Source organism: Podarcis bocagei, assembly GCF_964188305.1.
Source record: "Podarcis bocagei genome assembly, chromosome: 2".
Taxonomy (NCBI): domain Eukaryota; kingdom Metazoa; phylum Chordata; class Lepidosauria; order Squamata; family Lacertidae; genus Podarcis; species Podarcis bocagei.
Window position 1 is genome coordinate 49,292,937 of NC_138126.1, and position 26,726 is coordinate 49,319,662.

The following is a 26,726-nucleotide window of genomic DNA, read 5'->3' on the forward strand; positions in this document are numbered from 1 at the left end:
CCACACAGGAGACATAGGGTAAGTATGCAATTTGCATTATGGACTTATTGGCAACAACCTTCCCCTATTTCATTTTTTTATTGCCTGTTAATCCCAACCTTTCTTCAAACTTGTTCAAGCTCTTTCCAAATGGCAAATGGAATCGGAGCAATCTTTTTTAGATAAACACTAAATACTTCGCTCAGTTATTGCTGTTGCTGACCAGTCATCACCAACCCATTATTCTCTTGAGGAGCAGAGCTGGGGAGTGGAACAAGCAGAATATGAAGACAGAATGCAACAACCTAGATGGGATAAGTGAGTATTGCCTTAAATATAGCATTATCTTACTGTTATTCCTTAAAGACAGTGCAAACATCAGAGGAACTCCCAATGGAAGAGTGGGAAGCTGGGATAAGGCATGTGGAATGCAAGGACAACTCTCTTTCTCACATACAACCACAGATAAGCACCTAGCCTCTGGATATATCACAATGTCTCTCCTATCACAATGTCTCTCCTATTTTCCCACAGGAAACCAGGAAGCAAGGGTACTCTCCACTGAATGCAATGAAAGATGCGAGCATGGCCTACAGTGGCAGCAGAAACCAACGGGAAGCCAGTTCTTTCCATGTGAGGTTTTCACTGTTGGCTTCCCAGGGCTCCTGTGTTTTTCAAAAGTGCACAGTAGATGGAAATCTAACAGGTTTCGCTGTGCTTTCCATGAAGCAGCAATGATGAGGGGAGTTGCACCTGTAACTCCACTGTCTGCCACACATCTTGTACAAGCATAGAGGCCCTGCAAGAACAAAAAGTTGGCAACCACATTCCTCTGTGAACCTACTCTACAACTGATGCTGATTGATAACTGCTGTGACTGAGCTGTGTCTCTGTTTTGATTATGGCTAGCTGATTCCTCCCTTCACCCCCCACGTGTCTCAACGCGGGTGTCTTCCTGATGGGTCTGTCTAGCAGACTTTTCCCTTTATCTGCTTTGCTTACATCTGTTTCAGACTATGCTTTTTGTTGAGTTGATTCACATGCAGATATTTTGTAATAGCCAAGTAGCTAAACATCATTTAACAATGAAATATGTGAAATAAAGTGCCTCAGCTTCTGTTTCATTATTCCACTCCAGATGGGAAGCTCTGGTCATCTTTGTGTTCCGTCTTCTTCCTTTTTTCAATGTAAACTTTGTTCTTCACTTTCTTAAAATACTTCTAACAAACAATCCCGTACATCCCCACACCCAACATTCCGCGCATATACAATGTAAAAACCATACAGTCAAACATTTTCTGTGTCCCTTCTTGAGCTTGGATTTTGCTCAGAATTATGACTGACATTTTAAAACTTCTTAATGAGCTTTCCTGGGAGCATGCTGCTGTGGCAGTTCAAGACTGTTCTGTATCAATAGTAATGTTTTTAAAACATTTTCATTAAATCTTCAACCTACTTAGTCTGCACTTCCTTTGCAAAATTGTTCTTATAAACTTAGAGAAATGCTAAGCTGATTTTAGAATATTAATCAGACAAGCTACTGAGTTCTTGACTATTTGTGGGCGCTAATTTGAAAGCTATATTATAGGAACGTGTGATTTACCTTTCTAAAAAATAGCTCTGATGGTGTTTCCTGCTGGGCAGGGGGTTGGATTTGATGGCCCTTGTGGTCTCTTCCAACTCTATGATTCCATGATTCTATGAAAAATAAGGCTTAAGTATTTTATGTCTGGGTAAATTTGTTGTTTTTTTTTAATATCTTTTAAGACTCTTGAGTAGTTGAGCAGAAAGTGTTCAGTTGATTAGACTGAATTGTTGATCAGACTTATTATTTCAGAAGCCTTGAAAAAAACAAGGAAGTTATTTAGCGATGGAATCAGAAGAACTACTGCATACAGAAGTTTAATTAAAAGAAGTAAGAAGGCACAGACTGTGTGTTTTTTTAAGAAATGAACATGGATATGCTGTTAAATGGAATGTTTTCTATCAGAAGGTTTTATTACATCAGGGATAGGTTCTTGCAGTTCTTGAAATACTAGCCTATGAACAATCCTAGCGTTCTCTCTGTAAACTGAAAAACACTGGAGTTAGCAGTAGTGTGATTCTCAATAACATCAAAGTATTCTCTGTAACTCTTCTCTAAAGAGTCAGATGCCATTTAGTCGTTTCTTCATTTAAGAGTTTTGGACCTAGTATATAAAAATACCACTGTTGCTGATCACAGATCTGTTTAGAATTGAATTAATTCTGTACTATAGTCCCTGAATATTTTCCAACAAAATTGGTAGGCAGTTTAAATTAGAACTACAACTAACTCCATTTAAAAAATAAATAAATCTCAGAAAGCCAATTGTTTTAAATATTCATCTGCAATACTGTTGTTATATTTTTTTATTCCTTGCCCTGCCATATCATTTTACAGGATCTACCTGTTTATCAAGAGAATTTAGATTTGTTGAAATTAATAGTTGGCCACATATTTTGCAACAGGGTGTGGGGGAGACACATCCTGAGGTAAATGTGGTCTACATGTTGTCTGTCAATCTGCAAGCTCTCCACAGATGCTGACCTATGTAAGTCACAGTATCCTAGAAATTAGAATTTCTAGAACTATGTATTCATTTAATGGAAGTGACCATAGCATTTTTTTCAGGCAGTCTTCTCTTACCGTGGTTACCGTTTCCTGAGGGGAGAGTTGAATGAATGCTTTCTGGCTCCGCCTTCTCCATCACATCACTATTGTTGCTCTTGCAGCTCTCAATGTGTTTGTGGTTTAACTTCAGTAGCTGGTTTGGACACAACACTAAGTCAGGGCTAATATGAACCATAGTTAATGTTAATCGTAATAACCCTAATAAAGCTGAGGCATCACTTAAACCTTGCTCTTTTTTACACGCCCCCCCCCCCCGTCCCCAATGCTCATTAAAGCAAACACACGTAACGAAGAACTGCTCTTGACTCAAGGCTCTGCAGTTTTTGGGCACTGATAATTCTCTAACCATAGTTATGAGGAGGTCCAGCATTCTGCACAATGCTGAGGAATGGTTAAATTTAAAGTTTATAAACCAACTGCCCTTTAACCATAGGTAATATATCCAAGACATTATGAGGTAGCCTGGGTTGGGGGTAGAGCTCAGCAGAGACTCCTGTGGGGGGCCTTCACCCTGGTCCGCTTTTCGGGCACAAATTAGGCCTGCCTCCTAGACTGGCACCGCAGTTGGAATCTCAGTCTCCCACCCTACCTCCCTGTGTTTTTGCTTTATTTTGTAAACTGTGTTCTGTTGGCTTGTGTGCAGACCTTGCTATGGAAGTTTTGGTCACTGTATTTGGGGCCAGGAAGAAAGTTTGCCTTCAGACAAACTGACTGGTCTGGAGGCAGGGGCATAGGAAGGGGGTGTGGGGGTGTGTGGTCCGCCATGGGTGTCATCCTGAAGGGAGCCCCATGACTCCCCCAAGCCCAGCGAGCAGGCAAAGCGGCAAAGCCGCTTCTGCGGCTATCCCCCTTCCCCGGTTCACTGTAGGCTTGGAGTCGCGCGCCCCCCGCTGAATGTCACCCCCTTCAGCCTGAAGGGGGGTGACATTCAGCGCCCTCCCGTGCCAAGGATTGCGCAGCTGCTCCGATTGGCCCCTTGGGCAAATCGCCCTGCCCCTGGGTACACAGCATGTGTGCAGCTCTGGGTGCCGGAGCAGCCAGCTCCGCCACTGTCTGGATGTTTCCGCCTGCCTTATAGAAATTGTCACAACGTGGGCAGATGAGGCATTGGGTAGGTTCCTTAGTCTGGGACATGTGGGGTATTGTATGTCTTTGTTGACCCCCCCCCCAAAAAAAACCCAACAACAACAGAGTATCCCGCAAAAGAGATCCTGGGGGAGATGTTTCTGTCCATACGCCCAGACTGGGGCCAAAGGACATAACGCTCCCCAAGGTGGCGATCCTGATGGTTTGCTCCTATTTGATGTAGGTCATAGGACAATCCTACACCAGGATTGACCCCTGGTAAGCAGTCAGCAAACGGGCTGACTGATTGGAAACTCCCAATGCCTGATCCCAAACTCACATCTCTAATATAAATAAAGTTGTTTTAATCCGAGAATTTTTGTCCTGTTGTTCCGTTCCTTACTTGCATGGCACCTGGCAGTGGGCTCACTGCACCTGGGCAAGAAACTTACAAAATCAATGCTCGAGTCAAAATGTTTTAAATTGCATCTTAAATGAACGTTTTAAATGTGGCACAATGGGTCAGGGCATCTGGCTGTTAAACCAGAAGGTTGGTATGAGCCCACCCAGGGATAGCTGTGGACAGGATTCCTGGATGATTCTTGGGCGTCCCTTCCAACTCTACAATTCTATGATTCTATCAGAAGAACCGTAACTCACATATTTAAAGGATCTTGCCATGGACAGAAAAAATAAACCCACGGGAAAGCCTTTTGTTCTGAAGGGAACACTATGGCCACTGTGCTTTAAAAGTCTCTTCTCTTTTGCAGTTCTGAGTCAACGTTAGGCCTTTTCCCAGCTGTCTGTGGGCTGACATTGATCTGGAACCAAATTTGTGCTTTCCTCCATCTGAGATGTGTCTGGAACAAACCCCGCAATGTGGCATTTCTCTCATCATCGTTAGAATTAACCAAGCAGAAAGGGTACCTTTCCCATCCTTTTTGTAATGAACACTTTCACCCTTAAGCAGATACAGTGGTACCTCGGGTTAAGTACTTAATTCGTTCCAGAGGTCCGTTCGTAACCTGAAACTGTTCTTAACCTGAAGCACCACTTCAGCTAATGGGGCCTCTTGCTGCCGCCGCGCCGCCAGAGCACGATTTCTGTTCTCATCCTGAAGCAAAGTTCTTATCCCGAGGTACTATTTCTGGGTTAGCGGAGTCTGTAACCTGAAGCGTATGTAACCTGAAGTGTATGTAACCCGGGGTACCACTGTACGTTAAATTATGACCAAGTAAATGATCAGAGTTTTCAAATACCATTGGATGTAAATTTTAAAGCTCAGTCAAATTGGGATAGCACAATGCATTGGCACCCGTGTTATGCTGTGGAGGAGCTGGGCTGCTATTACATATGCCCCAACGTGCTGTCATTTTATGGCTTAGCCATTTTTTACCTAGGACTGGGTGGTGCGTGGATGTGGGAGATGAACTTCATTCCTAATGGAGACGCCATCCACTGATGGATTAGAAAGAGAAATGTCTAACTTTGTGCACTTTTGTGCAGCTTAGTCAGGGCCACAACACAGGAAAAATAAAAAGCGTTATCACATCTGCATTGAATGGAAGTTGAGTGAAATGCAATGAACTTAAAACCTTAGCTTTTTGAGCCTTTATCTTGCTCAGCGTGCTTGCCAGCAGAATAAGGATAAACATCCAGACTGAGGATAAGATAAGGAGAGCCCTGCAGGCCCATCTAGTCTAGCATCCTGTTCTCACAGTGGCCAACCAGATGCCTATGGGAAGCCTGCAAGCAGGATACGACCACAACAGCACTCACCCCATTTGTGCTCTCCAGAAATTAGCATTGAGAGGCCCACTGTCTCTGATACTGGATGATATAGTCGTCATGACTAGTAGCTATTGATAACCTTATCTCCATGAATTTCTTTAATCCCCATTTAAAGCCACCCATGGCTACATCTTGCGGTAGCAAATTCCAGTTCAACTATGTGCTGTGTCAGTTCAGAATCTTCCGACATTCATCTTCATTGGATCACCCCAAATTCCCATACTATGGGAGGCAGAGAAAGATCTACTTTCTTCGCACCATTTACGTACCTCTGCCATGTCCTCCCTCTTTTACTCCTCCTTTTTGTAAACTAAAAAAGCCTCAAATGATGTAACTTTTACTTTCAGGGGAATTGTTTCCCCTGAAATCATGGAATTGTTTCAGCCCCATGATAGGGTTTTTTTGTCCCCCCCCCTTTAAACTTTTCCAGGTTTACAATATTATTTTTGAGGTGTGCAAACCTGAGTATTCAAGAATATAATTCTATAATCGCATTATGATACTGGCAATTTTATTTTCAATCCCTTTCCTAACATAGAATTGCCTTTTTTCACAGCTGCTGCACAATGGGCAACTACAACTCCAAAGTCAAAATCTTGGCCAGTCACTGCTAGTTCAGATCCCATAAGTGTATATGTGAATTTTTTTGGGTGTGTGTGCTCCAATGCACATCACTTTATACCTGCTTACATTGAATTGCATTTGCTGTATTAATTCCCCTGCAGTTTGGAGAGATCCTTATGGAGTTCCTCTTAGTCCCTTTTGTTCTTATCGCCCTGAACAATTCCATGTCATTGGCAAACTTAGCTACCTCACTACTCACACCTAACTAGATCATTTAGGAAAAGGTTGTATGTATTATAGAAACTTCATAAAATATTCAGACTGTAATCTAAGTAATTGTTTAATCAAGCTATCTTCCACAGGAGTCGAGAGGGGGAAAATAGAAATTACATTCCCGAAAAGGAACACCGCAAATAGGCATAATGAATACAACAAAACAAACCCACCTTCCGGTTACAGAGCTAATTATACACAGAACAATGTGTGGCTTGTTGGAAACTTAGAAACGTTTGCATCCAATTGGAAGGGTTTTCCTATGCAAAATAATAAACTGCAAGTCACTTTCTGATCTTCTCCAGAATTCCATTGTCTGTTGCATTTTACCATCAGGAATAGGGAAGAAAAGCTTTTAAGCAAGTTTGATTTATACTGCAAACAGGAAAAGTATTATGAGGCAAGCCTGCGTCTTATGATAGACATCTAGGAATACTCGTCTCTGAAAGCCTATACATCTTTGACATAAGGGCTGGAAACTCTGGCTTGTGTCCATGGACGATGTATGACACTCAGTTCATGTGCCAATTCATCCTAAGTGCCTTTGGGAGCTGTTCAGTTTTCAGACATAATGTAATAGTTGTTGATGAGCTCTGACAGGGCTGCTCTTTTGCATGGCCAACTCCCCTCCCCCCAGCCCTGATATAATTTTTGGCAAATGCTGAAGACACACCTCTTTACTCTAACCTTTGATACCTGAGATGTGTGTTTTGAAGACCCACCCTATTCCTGTGCTTGTAATTTGTTTCAATTATTTTTCATTCTGAATTTTAAATTGTTGTAACCCCACTGCCCTGGGACCTGCTGGTGAAGAGCGGATACAAATGCAGTAAGGAATTTATTGATAATATTGAATAAGGATACAGTAGTTAGGTATTTTAAAGGCATTATACATTAATGCTTAAACTTTCTCAGTTGATTCAGCTCACTCTAACTTTAGGCTAATCTGGGTGTTACTCTCAATGTGGAATTCCAGAAACAGCTGCCATTTTCACTCCTGCATTTGAAGTTACATATTATTTTATATTCAGCATCTTAATAGACATATACAGGGCATAACCCAGCCAAGGATAAACACTTTTAAGTCCCATTGGTTTCAGAGGGAGAATTAAATACAGTCTTAAAATATCTTCCAAAAAAGCAATGTTATCTAAAAGTTTTTAGCTTTGGCTACATAATAAACTTCGTGATTTACAACACAATCCTTGTTTAGTCGTTTAGTCGTGTCCGACTCTTCGTGACCCCATGGACCAGAGCACGCCAGGCACTTCTGTCTTCTACTGCCTCCCACAGTTTGGTCAGACTCATGTTTGTAGCTTCGAGAACACTGTCCAATCTCATCCTCTGTCGTCCCCTTCTCCTTGTGCCCTCCATCTTTCCCAACATCAGGGTCTTTTCCAGGGAGTCTTAACTTCTCATGAGGTGGCCCAAGTATTGGAGCCTCAGCTTCAGGACCTGTCCTTCCAGTGAGCACTCAGGGCTGATTTCCTTAAGAATGGATAGGTTTGATCTTCTTGCAGTCCATGGGACTCTCAAGAGTCTCCTCCAGCACCATAATTCAAAAGCATCAATTCTTCGGCGATCAGCCTTCTTTATGGTCCAGCTCTCACTTCCATACATCACTACTGGGAAAACCATAGCTTTAACTATATGGACCTTTGTTGGCAAGGTGATGTCTCTGTTTTTTAAGATGTGTCTAGGTTTGCCATCGCCTTTCTCCCAAGGAGCAGGCGTCTTTTAATTTTGTGACTGCTATCACCATCTGACAACACAATCCTATGCATGCATAAAAGTGCATAGAATTGCAGCACAACTAAGGAATAAACTAGACGAGATGTTAAAAGTGGGACTGAATTTAATTTATGTCGGGAGGTTTCTTCTTTAAAAATCACCAGTGCCCTTTCCTCCCCATTCAGAATCAGGGGGAGGGGCCTGGCTGTTGTAGTCTCAATTGAGATTGCCTTGCTGCAGCTGCTCTTAGCCCCTGAAGAGAACCTTGAGCAGACACAGCACTTCAGCTCTGCTTCCTTTCTGTACTTTGCCTACTGATTGCAGCATCTGGGCTTCATGAAGCATGGGACCCTCACCTGTCCCAAGCCTCCTCCAAGAGCTAGCGAGCCCCACCTGGCCTGCTAGGGAGCTGGGCTGTGGGCCTCTGCCTGCCTCAGCCTCCTAGAAGGTCCTGCCTTCTGCTCCCTACCATGTTCGTGGAGACAAGGGCCCCTCTGGCTCTGGCAATGGGTCCTGTTTTGGTTCCTGTGCACTGTCCCTGGGGCCGGATTTAGGTTTGATGAGGCCCTAAGCTACTAAAGGTAATGGGGCCCTTTATATTTCCAGCTGCCCTTTGTCATTAACAAATTGTCACTGTTTTTTGTTTTGGAATATATGATATATGGTAATTTAAGGCCCTAATAGTATCTAAAGCCATTTGCCACTGTTGCTGTTTGTAGGTTTTATTTTATTTGTTTTTTATCTTATATTTTGGAAACGTGCATCCAGTTTTTTTCCTTTACATTTTTTGCCCCCCCCCCCAAGAGAGTGGGGCCCTAAGCTTATAGCTTGTTTAACTTATAGGTAAATCCGGCACTGACTGTCCCCCATCCCCATGCCATCCTCCATCACGCTGTGAGTACTTCCTACATCAACCTCTCTTTCCTCAACCCCCGGTGTGTCCCACACCCAGCTACACCCCTTGCCAGGATCCTCTTCCTCCTCCCCATCGTACTGCCAGTTCATGACACTGTGATTTCTCACTAAAGCAATTGCTGCTCATGGGACACATTGCAATAGTTCCTTGTGCATAACATAAGTCTATGCTATATGTCTCGGATCAAACCTATCCATTCTTAAGGAAATCAGCCCTGAGTGCTCACTGGAAGGACAGATCCTGAAGCTGAGGCTCCAATACTTTGGCCACCTCATGAGAAGAGAAGACTCCCTGGAAAAGACCCTGATGTTGGGAAAGATTGAGGGCACAAAGAGAAGGAGACGACAGAGGACAAGATGGTTGGACAGTGTTCTTGAAGCTACAAACATGAGTTTGACCAAACTGCGGGAGGTAGTGGAAGACAGGAGTGCCTGGCGTGCTCTGGTCCATGGGGTAAAGAAGAGTCGGACACGACTAAATGACTAAACAACAATAAATATGTCACAGGGAAGGTGCAATTAAAAAAAAGGAATCTGCATTATGTCCAGAAGGTCATTATCTTCCTTTTTCTAACCCAAGTCTGCAGATGCACACTCCCATGGACAGGTGTACGCAGACAGTGGGTGTTCCTCCTGTTTTCTCTCTCTGTTGAGTTTCAAAAATACATTTGTGGTTTCTTAGCTGAGTCTGGACTTGCATGCCAGCTCAATAATAATGGCCAACTAGGCTGCCTTTACCTTATACAGCATTTGTTTATCCTTCGCCAGTGAGTGGCACATGGTCTGCCCCTGAAACTAGCCACAGCGGGTGCTGAGGGGGACCCCAAACTCCAGCCAAGGGGTGCAATGTGAGCTCACAGAAGGCAATTCCAATAGCAGACTTGCAATGGTAATGAGAGAATCCAGGGAATGGAATATGCGTGTGAGTGAAAGCCTATAGTGAAAGCAGAGGCAGCCAGCTATCAGAAGCTTTTGGCGTCTTACTTCACGAGCACTGTTCCGCAAATCCCCTGCCTTTGATGATCTTCCCCCTCCCCTGTGAGTTACCCTGCTAGTTGCTCCCTCTTGCTGCTTCTCTCCCTGCGTATTCATGCCCCATTCCCCCTTTTCCTGCACCCTGCATCTGTTGAAGGAAGCAGTGCAGATAACAACATTCTTTCCTGAAAGCTTATCTTTGGAACTGTGCAGATATGCACAGTTTTTCACGCAGAAGTAGCTTCAAAAATAGCTAGCTAACTAACTAACTAGGCAGATTGTCATGGCCATTTTGCCAGTGGAAATACAATGGAGAATAAAACTTCTCCCTCATATTTCTGCTGTAAGGTCAAGGATAGGTTGTGGGGAGGAAGATTGAGGAAAAGGGATGGTAAACTGTTTCTACAAGAAGGAAGCCACTCGCACAGACACTGTAAGTAGCACCTTGAAGCTGGTGCACATGAGATGAAGAGCAGTATCAAAATCCAATAACTCGAAAAGTTGGCATAAACCTAGTCTGAGAAATCCTTGAATAGAGGTCCAGAAGTTGCAGTCTCAACACAAACGTGGGGGAACATCATATGCATTGTAAGGAGGCAAGGACTGATAATCCCAGTAAATAAGACTAATTTAGACCTGTGTTGAAATTGTTTGTTTGTTTCTACTTTACTGCTCCAAGAATTAAAGATAAATAATAATTCTAAAGCCTTTTAAAATACACATTTAAAAATTGTATTTAAAGCTCATAAAGCACTTCAAGACTTCAAAATCCACTAGGAATATGGTATTGTATAAGAACCTTCACAGTTGCCATGGAGATAATAAAATAACTTGTGGTAAAAAGTATAAGGTCTGATCCAACTCCCCTTAGGCACATTCTGGAGAGCAGGGGTGTGTGAGGGGGGACTTCTCAAGTTCAGTACATACACAAAGCTTTCTCTGACCTGGAAGTGGATGATACAGCCCCAACTGCACACAGTTGTTTGTTTTTTTAAAAACATACATTGCAGTGTATCATCACACTCTGCAGTTATCCCCATAAAGAAGACTGGATTTGTATTGAAGTCTTATAATGTTGTGTTCTTGATGCTCTATAGCAGGGATGAGGAACTTGTGACCACCACCCCATGTGTTCTTTCTTGGACTCCATCGTACCTGACCATTGGTCCTGCTAGTGAATGGGAGCCCTGCTCCATAGTAACAGCCTCATTATTGCTGATTTATTTTGTGCTGATAAATATCTGTAAGGTCCTTTCAGAACTTGGCTGGGAGGCAGGATAGAAACGTAGGTAACTAAATAAATAAGGAGGTGACAGTTCTGTTTATTGGGAAACAAAATTTGTTTCATAGAAGCAGCTTCTTGCTGCTGACGTCCATCAAACCAAACTGTTGTTAATGGATGCAGTCATACCATCACCTCAAACTGAAGAGTCCAGACACTCCCCTATACACAAAGGGATGGAGGACACTACAGTTCTGTGATTCTATGACACGTCTCAAGGAGGCAATATGACAAGTTTTTAGAATTGCCATTCAGAAGCTAGAAGGGTGAAAGGAATCTAGGCTTCTCCTGGCTCCTGCTCTCTGGTTGCCAATAGGTATGAAACACTGGGGTGCTCTCGCAAAGGGAAAATATAGATGAAAGCCCCCCGCTCCAAGCTCACTATTTCCTTGGCATTACTCTGAAACAAATGGAGCCAACCTGATGCCCTCCTGATGTTTAGGACTGTAACTGATGGTTGGTCATACTGGTTTGAGCTGGTGGAAGTCGATGTGCCCAACATCTGAAAGGCATCCTGTTTTCTACCCCTATTCTAGGGCTGATGCCTTCTAGGCAGGCAGGCAGGCAATCTGGCAGCTTGGCAGAGGTGAAGACAGGCAGAGATTCATGCAACCTTTGATTACAGAGCAACAAGTTGCTCAAACTGAAGAACTAGCTTGGACTCTGCAGTTGTATAAAGTGAGACCATATTATCCAATTGTCTGCTTGAGAGGCTTAATTCTTGCTGGGCTGAAAGGTACTGTATTGTTGTAAACTTCAGACTAGCTACTGCAAGATGAATTTCTCTTTTCTGTCTTATTAAGAGCTGGATAGGGTATAAGTTGATGATGGTGGATGCTTTTTCTCAGTCACTGTGGGCCAATCTAGACATAACCTCAGATTCATCTCTGATATCTTTTTTCCTTGCTAAAAGCTGTCATGGGTGCAGCTGACTTGGTCTGGAGCCTTAGCACAAGGGGAAGTTAAACCCCCATGCCAGTTCTGCAAGCTAAATTGCTTCTCAATTAGCTATGGAGGAGAAACATTCAGGTACCTGTGTGCTTATGTTTTCCCCTCCACGACTAATACAGGTGATTGGAAAGAGGACTGCAGAATGGGGAGGGAAATTTCACTCCCACCCCTGGTACCTCAGTCCTGATTCAAACTGGACCCCTGTTTGGAAAAGAAATAGCTGTCTATGATGCATTCACACATCACAGGTGTCTAGTTTGGCCTGATGTAGCATCTGTAAGAACGTAAGAAGAGTCATTAAGTATCAGACTAAAGGCCCTTCTAGTCTAGAATCCTGTTCCCATGGTGGCTGATCCAAATGGCAATAGGAAGTCCACAAGCAAAATGACCAACAGGATTTAGATTAGGACATCTAATGGGATACTTTGATTACTGTTGAAACTGAATGATAAATAATCTGATTTGAACGGATAATGAAGAATGAATCGAGCGCTCAAGCACGCCCTGTGAAATTCTCTCCCCGTCAGATGACCTTCCGTAGACATCTGAAGGCAGCCCTGCATTGGGATATTTTAAATGTGTGGTGTTCTTGTGTTTCTGTATGTTTTGTGAGAAGCCACCCACAGTGACTGGCGCAACCCAAAAAACAAATTATTATTATTGTTGTTGTTATTATTATTATTATTATTATTACATTTCGGCACTCTCCTTTTTGCTATTTATAGAAGCACAATCAATAGTTTTATGGCAGACAGTAGTTAATTAGCCCTTTTTGGGAAGGGGAATGAAGCTTCATTAGCTCTATCGAGAATCAATAATTCCATGATGTCCCTGTCGTGGTCAGTATTATCTCATTTTGAGATTTGAGCCTGAATCATACTTTGGCTGCAAAAAATGGCCGCCTCTGTGGTGGCATCTACCATGTGCATTGAACTCTCAGTTGCTATCAGGAGGGCACCCACTGGGGTGTTTAACCAGGTGTTCTCTTTGTTCCTAATGGTTCCAGGTCCTTTGGTTTCTGTGACTGATACACTGTTGTTTTATTGAGATGTTTTTACAGCATTATTTCACTATGATATGAGTGTTGTGTGAATTGCTTTGGTTCCCCTTTTTAAAGTTATGCGTATGGTTGGCTAGTTGACAAATGGCTTCACCTTATGGCTGAATTACATGAGCTCACTGTAACAGACTAGAACATGAGAGAGACATGGGACAGGTCCTAGTTGAATTCAGAATTAAGCTGGTCATTTGCACATAGTGAGAGAAAGAAAAGAAGATGGATGGAGGTGCCAAAGCCAATTGTCATTAGCAACACACACAAAAATTGAAGGGTTTTTTGGGGGGAGGGGCTGCATGGGTGTGAATCTTTTATTTTAAATAAATGTCAGATTTAAATTATCTAAACTTCCCTTTAATTTGAAATAGTAAAAAGCTATGTGTATAGTGTTCTTGTGTCATTCTCAACATTTCATTGTAGCTTGCACACGGAAACGTCACAGTGGGTTATGCTTTACATCACTTTTCTAATTACACACCCTTGTGCAGTGAAAACATCCTGCTTAATGTATTTGCTATAGGTAAACATTGGGATCCTTAAACATGTTAATTTGGAAGTAGGTCTTGCTGAAATTAGTGGGGTTAACTTGCAAGCAAATATCTTTATGGATTGAAGTGCAAGTTCCAAAAATATCGTATCATGAAAGAAAAGACGAGCCAACATAATAAAGCTACTTTAGAGCTGCATCGATTCACTAGATAATTACTATTCTGAAAATGTCAAATTTGAATGTAATGTCTGTAAATTGCTTGTTTCAAATATCAGTAGAAAAACTCTTTGAGTGGTGAAGTTCGGCAGAAGATTTTATGTGACATTTCCACCCCCTACCGTTTTTTTGAATTAGCCATACAGTGTTCAACATAATTGAATTACTTACTTGATGCCTGGACAGAGAGGCAGCCGTGTTGTAATCTCTCTCGGTCCAAATGCAACATGCTGCCTTTGTCACCGTTGACATTAATTATTGATAAAGGTTTCAGAAATAGCGCATGTGCTGGCAGCCTTGCCTGTAATATAAGATAGAGGCTGCAGAGATGCTAGAGGGATTTATAGGCAGTGGTGCACCTGTAGCATTTGGGCTTGTGCATGTCTGAACTTTGGATTTTGCTGTGAGCTGCCGAAGATCTGCATCAGTGACAAAATAAATGATGGGAAGATGAGTCGTCAAGCTTACTTCTATCGTGTCCCTCCACAGGAACTGCACAGAAGAACCCAGCTTCAGCCTGAGCCAGCGAAGACGAAAGCTCTTCAGACCGTCATAGAAATGAAGGTATGGACTTTTAATGCTTGTCGGCACACTTCAGCTTAATGCGATAACCACCATTAATGCCTGTTGGCTGAAGCATAAAAGGATTCCTAGCTTTTATTATAGACATGGGTTTGCACAGCATGACTGTGTCACATTGCCACCCACATTTTGTTCCCAAATGCATGCCGTATCTGTTAAACATCCCATACTTCGTGTGGGATGCTACCACTTTGGGCAAAATATGATAATATTCATTGTCTCCCGAAAGGATATCATTTTTCATTGTGCTGTATTTTCCTGACAAATAAAAAATATTGCACTCTTTTCTCTCAGCCAGCACAGCTGTTTTCTCAAGCAACTTGCCTGCTGACATTTGTAGCAAGAGACCAAACAATCTGAGTTTGCAGGTTTTAGGGACCGGGAAACAGAAGTGGCTTTTCTGAGCAGAATAATAACACTTTAGAAGTTTCATGTTTTGTCAAAGCAGACTTATTATTCTCCATTCTGCACCATAATCATTCTTCACACCTGTTGCCACCATTCTTAATTCAGAAGGAGACTCCTTTGGACAGTAGGCATACTATGAAGTAAAATTGTATCAAGGTATGTTTATCTGTGTTACAGATCATGCACATTTTTAACAAATATAAATATTTGGGACATTGTACTCCTTACTTGTACTCCTTACATACGGGAAAATATATAGATGCAGGTACAGTAAAGATATAGTAATTATAGCAACATTAAGATATGATCAAATCAAAACTGTATTGATTAGATTTAGGCAGCTATTTGCAGTATGCATCTCTCCCCCCCCCCCGCACTATAAGCAGAATGCATTTAGATCCTTTCCTTACTTCATTTATTCACATAGTACTTCAGTGAGGTAGGTCACTATTTCACGTATTGGTATAGAGTCACGTTCACTATTAATATAGTGATTTGCACCATTTCACTGTTCATTTGATCACTCTAGCTCTCACTCTTTTGAGTTTTTAAATTTGCACCCACTTTCAACCAGTTACCATTTTGAGGCAAGGGGTAAGTCTCAATGACATGAAACACTAAAATGTTTGTGCCTCAGGGTTAGACTCATCAAAGTCATGGGCTCCAGTGAACACTATGCATTTGACAAACCGCAAATATTCTACTTTCTGGAAATTTTTTGGCAACGGAATATCTGGCAGAATTCTTTCCAGTTTGCTCAGTCCCATGTAAATCCCTCTATTCAATGATTGAAAGCTTACCAAGTGACTTGAGTCAATTACCATCTCTCAGTCTAATCTACACAGATGGGTAGCCGTGTTGGTCTGCCATAGTCAAAAAAATAAAAATAAAAAAAAAATTCCTTCCTGTAGCACCTTAAAGACCAACTAAGTTAGTTCTTGGTATAAGCTTTCGTGTGCATGCACACTTCTTCAGATACACTGGTATCTGAAGAATACACTGGTATCCAGTGTATCTGAAGAAGTGTGCATGCACACGAAAGCTTATTCCAAGAACTAACTTAGTTGGTCTTTAAGGTGCTACAGGAAGGAATTTTTTTATTTTGTCTAATCTACACATTTATTTATAGCCTTAAAAAAAGAGATATAACATAATAATACTAATAATACTATTTATATCCCGCCCATCTGACTGGATAATGCAAGCAAGATATTTCCGAGAATAGTTCTGAAGCTAAAGGGAAGAGAGATAGAATAATGTGTGCTGCCTCAAGCTCATTAGAGGAAAAAGTCACATGCTGCAATATCATTGGCCCAGGAACCAGTCATTGTGGTAGTGAAAAGGGCCTTGTGGGCAAGAGCCCCCTGAATTAGATAGATCCTGCAGCACTAGGGCCTATAGAACCAGAGCTAGGACCCTTCTGCTGGGCCTGAGGGGCCAAGTGCCTCTCAACCTATCTTGCTGGTCTGCAGGCCAGAGAGTTGGCGCTTTGAGCCTAGGAAAGGTATGCTGGAGGCAGAAGCTTAAGAGGCCTCAGTCTATCTCTATCTAGCTTTTGTCAAAGTAAGTTGCTCGCCTGGAGCTCTTTGGGCTGTTGCAGCTGGGGCAACACTTAACTTGTCCCGTGGGCTCCTTTACCAGACTCCAAAGGATGTGGCCTTTCTTCTTTCAACCCCTCCCATGTGGGTAGGAAAAGAACACACCCAAGTGTTTAGTTTCAGCTTCATAGAATATCAGCTTATTGGGTGGAATTCCAGCGTAGCGATAAATGGTGTATGCATGCATGTGGGGAACAAGGTCCGCACCCACAACTGAACTTTCCCTTGTGTACCTGCTAGACCAGGGGTCAGCAGGGGGCCAGTCCACTGACCATCAGACATTGTGGGGGGCCAGACTATATTTTTTGGGGGGAGGAGAATGAACGAATTCCTATGCCCCACAAATAACCCAGAGATGCATTTTAAATAAAAGGACACATTCTACTCATGTAAAAATACACTGATTCCCGGACCATCCGTTGGCCAGATCAGGCCCCTGGGCCTTAGGTTGCCTACTCATGTGCTAGACCCATTCTGGGTTTCCTCCCCACCTTCCAGAGCAGATTTAGGGGGCACGGGGGAGGGGTTGGAAGTCCCATTGTATGAGTGGACCTCATTCCATGCACGTAACAACTTAGTAGAATCCTACCTGTTGTGTTATACAAACCAGGGGGGTGTAGTGTAAAATAAACTTTGGTCAGCTTCAGTGCAAGCCAACTTTGAAAACTAGTTATGAATCAGGCTTGTTTAACAGACCAAAACTCATTGGTTTTGTTCCTGATATCCCCCCCCCCTTTTTTACACAGTACTGTACAAAGATAATACTTTATGGACAGTGATACATAATATATAGATATTATATATATATACTATCAACAGGGCTCTTAGGTATACATGAAGGTTTTATATCATGTATTTATTTATTTTTTACTTAAACTTTCTCAATTTAATTTTTTAAAAATCTAATTGTCAGACTTTTCCCATAATATTTTTTTCCCCACCTCCTGAGTCCTGTCTCCTTACCAAGATCTCCATTAACCCCCTCCCACATGCCGGAACTTGCCATGTCCTTGTAGTGGCTAGTTTAACACTGCTTCTGTGGTAAACTGGTATGATGGTGTCCTGAGCTGAAAGTATGGGTCCAGATAAGTTATCCTGGGTGGCTGCAAGGTTTCTAGGTATGCCAAAAATGCTGACGTTCCAAAGCAATTGGCCATGGGGCTGGGGGGAGTCTGTAGGGCACTGCTGGGATAGATACCACAAGTGAACCCACCTCATGTTTTGTTTGGAAGCCCATACATATTTTTCCTGGCCCACCTTTACCTTTACCTTTCTTCAATGATCACACACCTTACCCTGTCATTGTAAGGTACCCTTGCCTTGTTCATTGTCCCCAACCTTCTTTTCATCAGACTTGTGGGTTATCCATCTGTTTTTCCTCCAGCAGTTTGTTTCTCAGGGGACTTCCTACTTTGCCCCCTTCCTTTAGCCATGCTGCCTCCAAGATACCTATCCCTTAGCTTCCTAACCTACCAGACCGTTATATCACTCAGTTTCCCTGCAGTCAACCCTCCTCATCTGCTGCAACAGCCAGAAATCTTCCATCCCTTAAGCTCTATGTAATGGTTTGTCTTAGCCTTTCGTTTTCCTCACAGAGCTGCCATTGTTTCCAAACATTCTTCTATAGATGGTTTTTCTTGACTACTTAGAATGTTTATGAACATTTCATGACATCACAGCAGCTCAGGCAAAGGAGCTGTTGGGAGGCAGGCATCCAGCCAACAACTAGGTTTTGTTTTTTTCCATGTTTGATTTATAAGTTCAGAGTGTCTACAAAGAAGAAGTAAAGCCTTGTTTTACTATAAAGAAAGTCAGGCAATGGTGCTTTGGGGGAAACGCATCACTTAAATGCCTTCTGAAAAATACTAACTTTTGGTTCTTCGAAACAATTTGTTCAGGTTTTCTATATCATTATGTTACACTAAATAATGTTCTGCCGGTTTTTTTTAAATGGAAATAATACGTCAGCAAAGTTTGTGAGACTGATAGATATCTATATAAATTAAGTCAATTTGTTGATATACAGTGGTACCTCTGGTTGCGCATGGGATCTGTTCTGGAGCTCCAGTCAGTTCCCTAGGTGTGCGTATCCAGAGGTGCGTGCATGTGCATGGCGTGGTTTGGTGCTTCTGTGTATGCGCGCAGTGCATAGAGTGCTTTTGCACATGCGCGTGCAGCAAAACCCAGAAAAATACTTCCAGATTTGCCGCGCATGTATCCTGAAGGATACGTAACCGGAAGTGAGTGTAAGTAGAGGTACCACTGTACTGTATTGAGAAATCTAGCTGTCTGAAAGACATTAGTGATGGTTAGGCACAGCAGCCATCCTAAAAGGAAGAATGTATTTAAGCGTTATTGTTACTTTCAGTACTGAGTGATTGCCTTTTGCATATTTTCCCTGAAGGAAAAATAATTCTTGCAGGCATGATTATTAGCTTGGATTCTTCTTTTTTGTCTAATAAAATAAGAATTGTAAAGAAAATAGAATTATAAATCCTTTTTTTAAAAAGATGCCTGATTGATTTCAGTTTCTGGGGTTTTTTTGTTTTTGTTTTTGCCTAAAAGTGTCCACAAGTAACTTTGCAGTAATTCATATTAGAAAACAGTGTCTTAGCATGAGGTTTTGTTTTGTTGTTGATTTACTTGAATTGAATATTTTTATTTCAAAAGCAGTTCATAATGCACATGCATACTGAACTACCTAAAGATGACATAAAAGGAATATTCCAAAGAAAAAAAACCATAAGTTTCCCTAAAAATAACACATTGTTTTATTGTATGTATGGGATAAAGAATCTGGAATCATGTATGTGCTGCTTTTACATGATTTTGTAATTTTGTTGTCCACATTATCAAACTTGCAAAGTGGGAAGAGAATAAACCCTTGCAATACCAGGTCCCCTATCTGGGCAGAACATTGCTTTAGAAATGCTTTATTTAAAAGTAGGAAAATGGTCCCGTCCCCCCTGAATACCAAATGGACCACATGCATTCTGGACAGGACTATAGTATTAGTTCCAGGTTTGGGGAGTTCCTTGGGAAGAAGGGCAGACTCCTCTTCCCTTAGTTGGTCCACATTCTGCTTGCTGTTGCCTACTTGCTGTTTCTCCTTCTTTGCATCGTCACCACCACCTGCTTCCTTGCCACTGAGATAGCTGGTTAGCAAGATGGTGAATGATGGTGCTCCCTTTCCTCCTCACTTCCTTCCTGGAGAGCAGGTTGGACTGAGCATGAGCAGTGATAGAAGTACTGAGCAGTTATTGTGCCTGCCCTATACTGCTTAGAGAAGGTGGCAAATGGATCCAGGCTGTGTTCAATTCCAGCAGCAGCTTCCTCTTTACCTTCTTACCGCTTACATTACCTTCTTGCCCATCCCCACTCTCTCCCCCTCCAGACCATGCTAATCTCTGAGGAAGTGGACTCTGTTCCTTGACGCATTGCATCTTTTTGGTCTCAAGTAGTTGGAGTGGTTCTTTGCCTTATTCCAGCCACTTTCAGTTGTACCAGGCACTGTCTGTATATCTCCCCCTTCCTGTTAGCAGACTTTGTGCATAGAAGTGAATCTTCAACAATACTTCTTCCATTCTTCTTATTGACCCTGGAAGCCTTTCCCATTCCGAACAGTCTTGCAATATTCTCCTGTCTCCAGATCTTCCTTATCTGGGTGGCATACGTTTTGAGAACTGATCTCCCAAATGACCTCAGCTTTCCTTCCTTGTGATTTTGCCTTGCTCTTGGGTACGGATGGATGAACCTGTCAATTTCATTTTCTCATTTTTTCCAATCTTAAATTCATTTTTCCACATTTCCGCAGCACTTTGGGGGACTTTTTCTTTAAAAAAACCCAACACATGAAAATTTGTGTGCATTTTAATGCATTTTTTCTTACTAAACACATTTTTGCCTGCAGTTTTGACTAATACAAACATTTTTGCAACCAATTTCTCCTAAAGTAATGCATTTTTGTGTATCATTTTTATATGTGCTTTTAATGCATATAATTTAAGACCCTCTAATAATTTAATGCCCTCTAATAATTTAATGCCCAGATAATTTAATGCCCTCTAATAATTTAATGCCCACATAATCTAATGCTCTCTAATTTTTCGCTCTATAAGACGCACCAGACCACAAGATGCACCTAGTTCTTGGAGGAGGAAAACAAGAAAAAAAATATTCTGAATCTCAGAAGCCAGAACAGCAAGATGGATCGCTGCGCAGTGAAAGCAGCAATCCCTCTTGCTGTTCTGGCTTCTGGGATAGCTGCACAGCCTGCATTCACTCCATAAGACGCGCACACATTTCCCCTTACTTTTTAGGAAGGAAAAAGTGAGTCTTATAGAGCAAAAAATATGGTAGTAATGTACTCTGATTAAAAAAATCAGAGAAGTACAACTTTCAAAGGATAATCCTGCAGATGTCCTCTGGCCCTCTCTTCTTCTGAGAGACTTCAAACCTTCAGGGACATGGAAACTCTTCTGTATGGAATAATTTCCTTCCTTTTTTAATAGTTTCCTCTAAAAATAGAATGCTTGGATAAGGAGTTAATGTTATTCACATTGTTCCCAATCCAAAGGCATATGTGGGAAAGCTCTGTATGTGCAGTAGGGCTTCAAACCACCTTTATGGAAGCAGACCTTCTACTACCATTCAAAACTCATGAGAACTTCAGAAATAGTCTCAGAAGAGAGATGCTGATCTTGGAGGAAAAACCTTGAAAAATCCTGGTGCAAGAGCGCAAGCCCTTGCAACTACTGAAATTATATCTTTGGGTTGTAATCTTTGGTGGCAATTATGAGGAGGAGTAGATACCTGCTTCTGGGGCTTTCTTTAAAATTAGACATATTCTCCAATATATGGGACCCCGTATTTTGGCATTGTAGCTATTAGGTTTTCTCAATGAAAAGGCATTGGTAAAGCCCCTATAATATACACAAGGACTACATTCAGGGAACTCAGAAACGATGGACATAAGAAATCAAACTATCGTCTATGTGTGTGGAAGATTTGCAAGAACTTATTTCTGTTTATTTCAAGGGGGAATCCATTGGAATGGCTACTAGAGAATTTCTATAATTAAAGTATACAGAATTTGGGAAAACTGACATATATGGTGACAACTGTGTTACATGTGCAAAAGAGGAAGTGGGTGCATCGAGAGTTCTTAACTGAATGAATTTGTGGTTTACCTTGGTTCTTGCAGAGACAGCCGTCTATATGTATTGATCCAGCTGTGATATATCAGGTATGTTAAAGCACTGCTGCTGCAAAGCTTAGTGTGTAGTGTGTAGTGTTCACTTTGCACGGGGCTGCCCTTTCTCTAGTTCTAAAGTTAGATCTAGATCTTTTCAAGACCAGTATGAACACAAGGACAGAATCACAGTATACAGTACTTTGCATGAGATTCTCCTTTGATTGCTCTTTTTTGTGAATGACTCTTTATGCTTTTCCTATCTTATTACCTGGGACTCAGGTGGCGCTGTGGTCTAAACCACTGAGCCTAGAGCTTGCCGATCGGAAGGTCGGCGGTTCCAATTCCTGCGACGGGGTGAGCTCCCATTGCTAGCAGTTCAAAAGCACATCAAAGTGCAAGTAGATAAATAGGTACCACTCCAGCAGGAAGGTAAATGATGTTTCCGTGCGCTGTTCTGGTTTCACCAGAAGCGGCTTAGTAATGCTGGCCACCCAGAAAACTGTCTGCGGACAAACGTCGGCTCCCTTGGCCAGTAAAGCGAGATGAGCGCCGCAACCCCAGAGTTGTTCGCGACTGGACTTAACTATCAGGGGTCCTTTACCTTTTTATCTTATTACCGAAGTGCACTTTTGACAGGGTATTTCTTCCTAAACCTAGTCTGCTTAGTCTTGTTTCCTCTGAACTTTTTTAATCTTTTTGCAAATTTTAGCAGCTTGGGAGAAGACAAGATTTGCTCTACAGCGAAGTTTTGTAGTACTGTAAATCCCTTTTGCTTCTTAAAGATTCTTATACATGCTTATTTTCCAGAAAGAAAATGGCTGGAAGATCTAGCGGTTAGGCTGCCATCTTAAAACCATTCACTCTTTGCAAGTTCTTTTTGTTCTGCGGGAATTCCTCTTTGAGTTAATTGTCTCAAGATTGCTTCCTAAATTTTTATTACATAATGTACTTCATGCTCATTAGACATGTTTTGTGAGCAATCTACTCACAATTACTTACAGAATTGCTCATGGAAAGCATTTATGGATAATTCTGAGAAATGTATTCACTGGCATTTCATGAAAATAGAATCACTGTTCTTTGAATTAAATTAAATTACTGCTTATGAATGCTTAGTTGCCTTGTTAGAAAGGTGAGGTACAAATACCGAAAACCTAAACATTAATAACAATGATAAAAATAATAATCTGACTGGGCAATTTAGATTATTCTTCACCACTGCTTTTGTGTGTAACAGTTGTGCATTGGCTTTGTGGGATCTGTGTTGTGGTTTTGAGTTGTGCCAAACTGGAATAGCCATTTGCAGATATGTATAATAGTGTTTCAGTGCTTTACGTGTAACTTTGACTCTTTCTTTGCTTCCTGATGATGGGATAGAACATCAGAAATACCTTACTACTAGTAAATGAATATTGATACATCATTTATAGAACATAATAGTTTTATATTTTTAAGTTTTTTTAATGCTACCCTTCATTATATTTTCCTCAGAACTATTTTTATTTGTTAGGGGGAATTTAAAAATGTGGAACTTTACAATGCATGTATTTTCCAGAAAACAGAAGACGTAAAGATGCAGAGTGCTGTGATTTCGTCATTCCCTTCCTTTAAGTTTTCAAGTGGTTAGTTGTGCCTGATGTTGGAAGCGATCGTAGTTTCAATAAGTGCCTTTAATGTTGCTATCGTATCAGCTGCTGTTAAGGTTCATAGACTGAATTTTTAAGACCTCATGTTTGAAGGTTTGCTTTTTGTACAAAAAGCAGTAGCTCTTTGAATTCTCTCTCCATTTTGGTTCTCAACAAGGATGTCAGAAACTATTTACTGGGCCCATTTGGGGACTTTTTCAGGACCTCTTTGGGTTCTGAGTTTACATGTAAGTGCTACAAGTTTGGTCCTACAATGAATGTTGCTCCTGTTCAGGGTTCCAGCCATCCCCTTTCTGGGATACCCTTGTTGCAGAGTTAGTGATGTGCACCTACCCTGTGAGGTGCACAGGGTTATGGTTTCAACCCTTTAGCACTGCCACCACCCTGCTGACAAGCCTCCATCACAAGAAAGTGCACAGCCTTCGGACTCTTAGTCTGGGATAGGTATCCTGGGAAACAGCCAGCAGATTCTTTCCAGTCACCGCTGGAAGGAAATGTCTCTTCTCTTGATTTGCTGAGTATTCTGTTCCAGGGAGTGGTTTCAGCCAGATGCAGTTCTAGATTGAGCAGGCAGAGGTTTACTAAGCATGAGCAAGGGATCCAAGGCAAAATCAAGTTAGTCTAAGTTCAGGCTCTGGAAAGGCAGTGTCAAACAAGGCACAATTCCATTAAGGAACCGTAAAGCAGGGTTCAGGTTCCAATAAAGCAAAGCTGAGGAAAGCAGAGGCCAGATTATGATAAGGCAAAGTTCAAGTAAGGGGGGAAAAGGACTCTATATCCTGAGTTGCAGGATTTTTAAAATACCCCAATAATGGACTAGGTATGCCAAGAGGCGCTGAGATGGTTCTCCATATTAGGAACCAATGAAATAAGTGTGGCAGAGTGGTGTCTTCCATTTGACCTGGTTCTATTCTATTTTCCCCCCTGGTCTGTTAATTCACTGGGCAATCCTGATCAGCCATGCTGGAAGGCTTTCAGCTGAGAGGGAGGTGTCCCACTGCCTAGTTCTGCCCAGCTGTGCTAAGCTCTGCTGCTAGGAGGCTCCATTGCTACTATGCCTGCCTAAATTGCAGGTGGACAGATGCTACTTCTGGCAGTATCCCTGCTGGTGGTAGCCAGAATATACCCCTGAAACAGGTTGTTTTGGAGGTGAGAGGGAATGGAGGTAGATGTGCCAAGGATCTGATGACAATGGGCTTGATCTGGACCTCTCTGCTGCACCGGCTGGCACAGCAAATACACCCACCCACCCACACCTAACACAAAAACACCCAACAGGATTTTCCTGCTCCTTCTTCCATCCATCCCATATTTAAATAAACTGTTTCCTTCTTAAACACCTCGGGCAATGTTATTTTAACTGGGATCATGAAGCTGGCAAAATGGGCAGCTTGTGAGGGCTCTAGAGGCTAGACCTACAATAGAAAGATAAAATACACACTTATATCCTTGCTTTGCTGATGATTTATGCAGTTTCACCCTGTGTGGTTTCTTGGCTTTAGAATCAAGGCAAGCTTTTGCCTACAATGTGTTTCAGATCAGAGCACCTTCTTTTATGAGTTGCCTGAATGCAAAGAAGCAGTATCCTTGTTTAGAAAACAAGGGTGGGGGGTCCACATTTTTAATTTTTATTTTTTTGGTTATACAATTATATGTGGGCATGTTCCAGTAAAATTTAGACCAAAAGCTGTCCCAGCTCCTTGTGCCAGCACTGTTCTTTTTCCTCTGTTGCTCTTGTATCACACTTTATACTTTCAAATATTGCATACCAACACTTTTTTTCTTTCAAAATTAGGACACAAAAATAGCTTCACTAGAACGTAATATCAGAGACCTTGAAGATGAAATACAGATGTTGAAGACTAATGGAGTTCTGAACACAGAAGATCGAGAAGAAGAAATCAAACAAATAGAAGTTTACAAGAGTCACTCAAAGTTCATGAAAAACAAGGTATATTCTTCTAATCAAATGAGAGCACTATTTCAGTTCAGATTTTCTGAGGGTGGTGGTAATTTTACTGTCAACCTTTGATCCGAAGAGGGTGGTACTAAGAAAACCTTCCTGAAAAGTACGATAACTTTCAGGAGGTATATTGTTTTCACTGGTAATTTACCTTAGTGAGAGAAGTTTCCATATTATATTCTGTGTGCATAGGCAACCTTTGTTAGAGCCATGTCACACAAGCGTGAAAAACTTGTTTTAGTTTGAGGGCATTCTTTGGGCAAAACATATTAAATTGCTGCAGAAAGAGGAAGTGCTTTTGTCCTCCTGACTAAAAATCAAGCATTCCTGTTATCATTTCTTTGCCATCTCACCATGCACCAGAAAAAGCAACTGTGGAATTGAAGACAATTGAGATGTCGCATAATTCCACATGTGGCACATATATTCATTTGATGTGGACAATGGTAGGAATATTAGAAAGGTGTAACTCTTCTACACAGGTTAAGAATCCAATGGTAGGAATATTAGAAAGGTGTAACTCTGCTACACAGGTTAAGAATCCAATGGTAGGAATATTAGAAAGGTGTAACTCTGCTACACAGGTTAAGAATCCACTGGACTATAAAGACAACAAGTCAACATCAGGTAAGTCTGCTGAGTCACCTCTGAAATATTAGGCAGTCACAATTCAGGTAATGAGCTAAGGAAAAATATGTTTGATTTGCTTTATCTTCAGAGCAGTACTCCTCCAGAAAGCCACCACATGTTCGGGGTCATGTATAAATAGATTGGAGTTTTAGAAATGTAAAGCGGAAGTTACAATGATTTTGAGAGGGTGGGATGCAATAGATTCCTCTGCTCTTAAAGGGCAGATGGTTGAGCATGCCATTGTTTTGTCACAGCCGTCTGATCAACTTTTTGATAATCATGCTACATTCTGATGAAAGTCTGTTTAACCTGTGTCAACAGCCCTGTCCTTCCTCTGACAATTGAGATTTGCAGCAAAAGATACTACTTCTGCCATTCATCACAGGACCTTTCAAGGTGGAAAAAATATTTATATGGCTGTCAGCAAGGAGATCTTATTATACCCCATCTGTCGGACCTGAGATTGCTGATAAGGAACTGTGATAAATATAAGTCCTGAATGATGGCAACCAGGAGAACAAGGCCCCATTCACAGGCAACAACTCTAGGTGTTATAATGCTCTTTGGAGGAAACAAGATTAGATTTAAAGAGTATCTACATATATTTTAATTTAAATGAAAAAGGCACACATGACTGCTAAAAGCAGACAATTGTGGAAGGTTGATTATTTTTCTTGAAGTCTATGCTTTAAAAAGCAAAGTTTAAAGTTGCTCAGCACAAACACACGCACACACACACGATTTCTTTGCCTTTATTTTGGTA

At 41.6% G+C, this 26,726-nt stretch overlaps 1 protein-coding gene across 10 annotated transcripts in view; it reads left to right on the forward strand.

The window, feature by feature from the left end:
* The window catches only part of ERC2 (ELKS/RAB6-interacting/CAST family member 2), a 538,310-nt gene that overhangs the window by 131,261 nt on the left and 380,323 nt on the right, over positions 1-26,726 (forward strand). For all 10 annotated transcript variants that reach the window (XR_014005105.1, XR_014005106.1, XR_014005107.1 and 7 more), the window contains 2 exons: positions 14,432-14,506; positions 25,166-25,321. Coding sequence is in view for 3 of the 10 variants with exons in the window: in XM_081184043.1 (XP_081040169.1) it covers positions 14,432-14,506; positions 25,166-25,321 (231 nt within the window). In the remaining 7 variants the exon portion in view is untranslated. The remainder of the gene's footprint in view (positions 1-14,431; positions 14,507-25,165; positions 25,322-26,726) is intronic.